This window comes from Arachis ipaensis, chromosome B07 (genome assembly GCF_000816755.2).
Source record: "Arachis ipaensis cultivar K30076 chromosome B07, Araip1.1, whole genome shotgun sequence".
In the NCBI taxonomy this organism is placed as follows: domain Eukaryota; kingdom Viridiplantae; phylum Streptophyta; class Magnoliopsida; order Fabales; family Fabaceae; genus Arachis; species Arachis ipaensis.
The window spans coordinates 9,085,621-9,089,080 of NC_029791.2; the positions used below are offsets into that span (position 1 = coordinate 9,085,621).

General features: G+C 31.2%; 1 protein-coding gene across 1 annotated transcript; it reads left to right on the forward strand.

Annotated features, from left to right (window-relative positions):
* LOC107606667 lies at positions 651 to 2,823 on the forward strand. Its single transcript, XM_016308707.1, has 2 exons — positions 651 to 1,469; positions 2,548 to 2,823. Exons 1-2 carry the CDS (start codon positions 651 to 653, stop codon positions 2,821 to 2,823), a joined length of 1,095 nt encoding a protein of 364 aa, XP_016164193.1.

A 3,460-nucleotide genomic window follows, 5' to 3' on the forward strand; every position in this document is an offset into this window, starting at 1 on the left:
GACAGATGATTCTGTTAACCAAGGAAATTTTTTGGAACTTCTAAACTTTCTTGCGCAACATAATGAAGAGATTGGTCGTGCTTTCAAAAATGCTCGTGGAAATCTTAAACTAATAGCCCCTCAATCCAAAAAGACATTGTAAGAGCTACTGTAAGGGAAACGACAAAAATTATTGTTGATGATCTTGGGGATGAATTATTTGTTGTATTGGTTGATGAAGCCCACGACATTTCTATTAAGGAGCAAATGTCAGTTTGCTTAAGGTGTGTGAATAAAGAAGGACAAGTTAGGGAGCATTTTCTTGGTCTTGTTCATATTTCTAATACTAATGCTTTATCTCTAAAATTAACATTGGAATCATTATTAAAAACATATAATTTAAGTTTATCAAGAGTACGTGGACAAGGATATGATGGTGCAAGTAACATGCAAGGAGAATTTAATGGTTTAAAAACTTTGATATTGAAAGAAAATTTTTATGCTTTCTATGTACATTGCATTGCCCACCAACTTCAGTTAGCTCTTGTAACGGTTGCAAAAAAAAAAAAAAAAAACAAGTTGAAATTGCTTTGTTTTTTAATTTTTTAACCAATGTGTGCAATGTTGTTCAAGTTTCGTGTAAACGAAGAGATATGCTTCGTGATAGTCAGATGACTAAGACAATTGAAGCACTAAAAAGTGGAGAACTTTCTAGTGGGCGTGGTTTGAATCAAGAAATAGCTTTAAAAAGAGCTGGAGACACTAGATGGGGTTCATACTATGGAACTATACTTAGATTAATTTCTTTATTTCCTTGTGTGGTTAATGTTCTTGAATATGTTGAGGAAGATAGAAATAATTCAGAACAAAGAGCTGAAGCATATCATTTATTGAATGTCATTCAATCTTTTGAATTCATTTTTAACTTGCACTTGATGAAAAATATCTTGGGAGTTATTAATGAGTTATCTCAAGCGTTACAAAGCAATGATCAAGACATTGTAAATTCTATGGCATTAGTTAAAGTGTCTAAGCAACAGTTGCAAAATATAATAGATGATGTTTGGTCTCTTTTACTTGACGAAATCTCACTGTTTTGTGACAAACATGATATTACTGTTCCAATCATGGATGATATATTTGTGTCACAAGAAAGATCAAGACGCAAAGCTCAAAAGATATCAAATTTACATCATTTTCAAGTTGAGATATTCTATCAAGTAGTTGATAGACAACTTCAAGAACTCAATAATCATTTTACAGAGGTGAATACTGAATTGCTTCTTTGCATAGCTTGTTTGAATCCAAGACACTCATTTTTTGCATTTGATAAGGAGAAGTTGATGCAATTAGCTCAATTCTATCCATCAGAATTTTTTTCCACTCAACTTTTGGCACTTGACAGTCAACTTGAGAACTTTATACTAGATGTGCGTTCTGATGATCAATTCTCAGACTTAAATAGAATTGGTGCTCTTTCTCAGAAGTTGGTTGAGACTCGAAAAAAATTGTTTATCCATTAGTGTTTCTTCTTTTGAAGTTAGCTTTAGTTTTGCTTGTAGGAACTGCATCATTGAAAGAACTTTTTATACTATGAACATCATAAAGAGTCGACTTCGTAACCGTATGGGAGATGAATTTTTAAATGATTGTTTAGCGATATACATAGAAAGAGAGATATTTGATTGTATTGACAATGAAAAGATTATTCAATCTTTTCAAAATATGAAACATAGAAGAATAGAATTCTAAATTATTTGTTATTATTTTGAATTATTATTTTATTATTTTAATTTATTGATTAAATAATTTAAAGAATATTCCTATTTTATAACATCATAGTATAATTATAAAAATTATTATTATATTATATATATTTTACCCTATTGAAAATTTTTTTTGGATCTGTCACTGCGTGCACTTAAAACTAAACCTCCAATATTAAAATCAAAAATCAACAATTTTGAATACAATAAGTAAAGTAAAAAGTATCCAATAAGGGCAGTAAGTTACATAGAGCTACCGACCAGTAGGCAGTAGTAACTAAGGCTTCGTTTGGTTACTGTCTTCAGAACATATAGACACACACAACTATACCAAAAGACATAGATACAGATAGACATAAATTTTTTAACGTGTTTGACATCAGAGTACAAGACACAACAATTTAATTCAAATGTCCATTTTATCTTTATTAGTTCTCTACCATCATCTTCCACCAATATTAACGCTGCCGCCATCATATCTTTCTACTACCACCACTATCATCTGCAATTTTTTAACTTCATCGCAAAATACTATCTTCAATTTTCATTTATTCATCAACTCAGTAATTCAATTTTCTCATTAAAAAAAAACTGAAACAGGTTGAAATAACTAAAAGAAAAAGAACGAAAATGAGAAAATAGATCTCAAGAATAGTCGACTACTATTTTGGCTTTCTTGATTTTTTTTGCCTTTCTTAATAAAATTGATTCAAGTAATAGTGGAGACAAACAGATCTGAGCAACACCTGATGAATGTAGACGAATAAATCTGACTGAAGATAATGACCTATGGTGGTGATAGACGCGACTGTGTGAAGAGAGAAAGAGAGAAGAGGAGAAAGAAGAAAGAAGGGGCGTCAATGGTGGCGGCCTGTGGCAGCCGTATGGAGGGGCACAACAATGGAAGGAGAAGCAGAGTGATGGGTGTGGCGATGCGAAGAGAGAAAGAAAGAAGGAGATGAGAAAGAGAGGAGAGACAATGGTTATGGCGGTAGTGTGGAGGAGGGACACAGCCATGGAAGGAAGATGGAGGAAGGGACGTAGAGGTTGGAGGAATTTTGGGGTTAGAAACACATAATAAAAAAGATAATAAGAGAGAAAAAGAAAAATTAGGGTTAGATTAATTAGGGACATAGTTGAAATTTCAAAAAAAAAAAAAGAAAAGGATAAAAATATAAAATTTTGTGTCTTATAAGTTGTGTCTCAATGTCTCAGTTCAATGGAGAGACACTAAAAACATATATTTTGTGTATACTTGTGTACTATTCTGTTCATCATAAATTTGTGTCTCAACAAACAAACGGTAGACATGTGCCACCGTGTCCATGTCTTTAGTGTCCAAAGACACCAACCAAACGCACGCTAACTACTCATAGCTAATACAAGTTGACAACTAATCATTATAGTCAAGGAATAAGAATTAAAATTAGTTCCTAAAGGATCTTTAATATTTAAAAAATTACTTTTTAAATTAGTTCTTAAAAGAGACAATTATAAGTTATATTGCTCTTTTTTTTATCAGTTAAATGATGATATGTTACGTTAAATATTACGTGACATGATGACATGATAAATTAATATTACGTATTCTAAAATAATTAGTTGATGTATCATGCTAATAATATGTGATAATAATGTACCATCTGACATATTATAAATTTATATATAATCAAATTAGTTCTTGAAAATGTATGTACGAGTCAATTTTATTCATA

Bases quoted from the DNA above. Each gene is read 5' to 3' on its own strand.
- LOC107606667 (XM_016308707.1), top strand. From the start codon at position 651: ATGACTAAGACAATTGAAGCACTAAAAAGTGGAGAACTTTCTAGTGGG. The intron at 1,470-2,547 runs GTTGAGACTCGA...TGGTGGTGATAG, and splicing joins GTGCTCTTTCTCAGAAGTTG to ACGCGACTGTGTGAAGAGAG.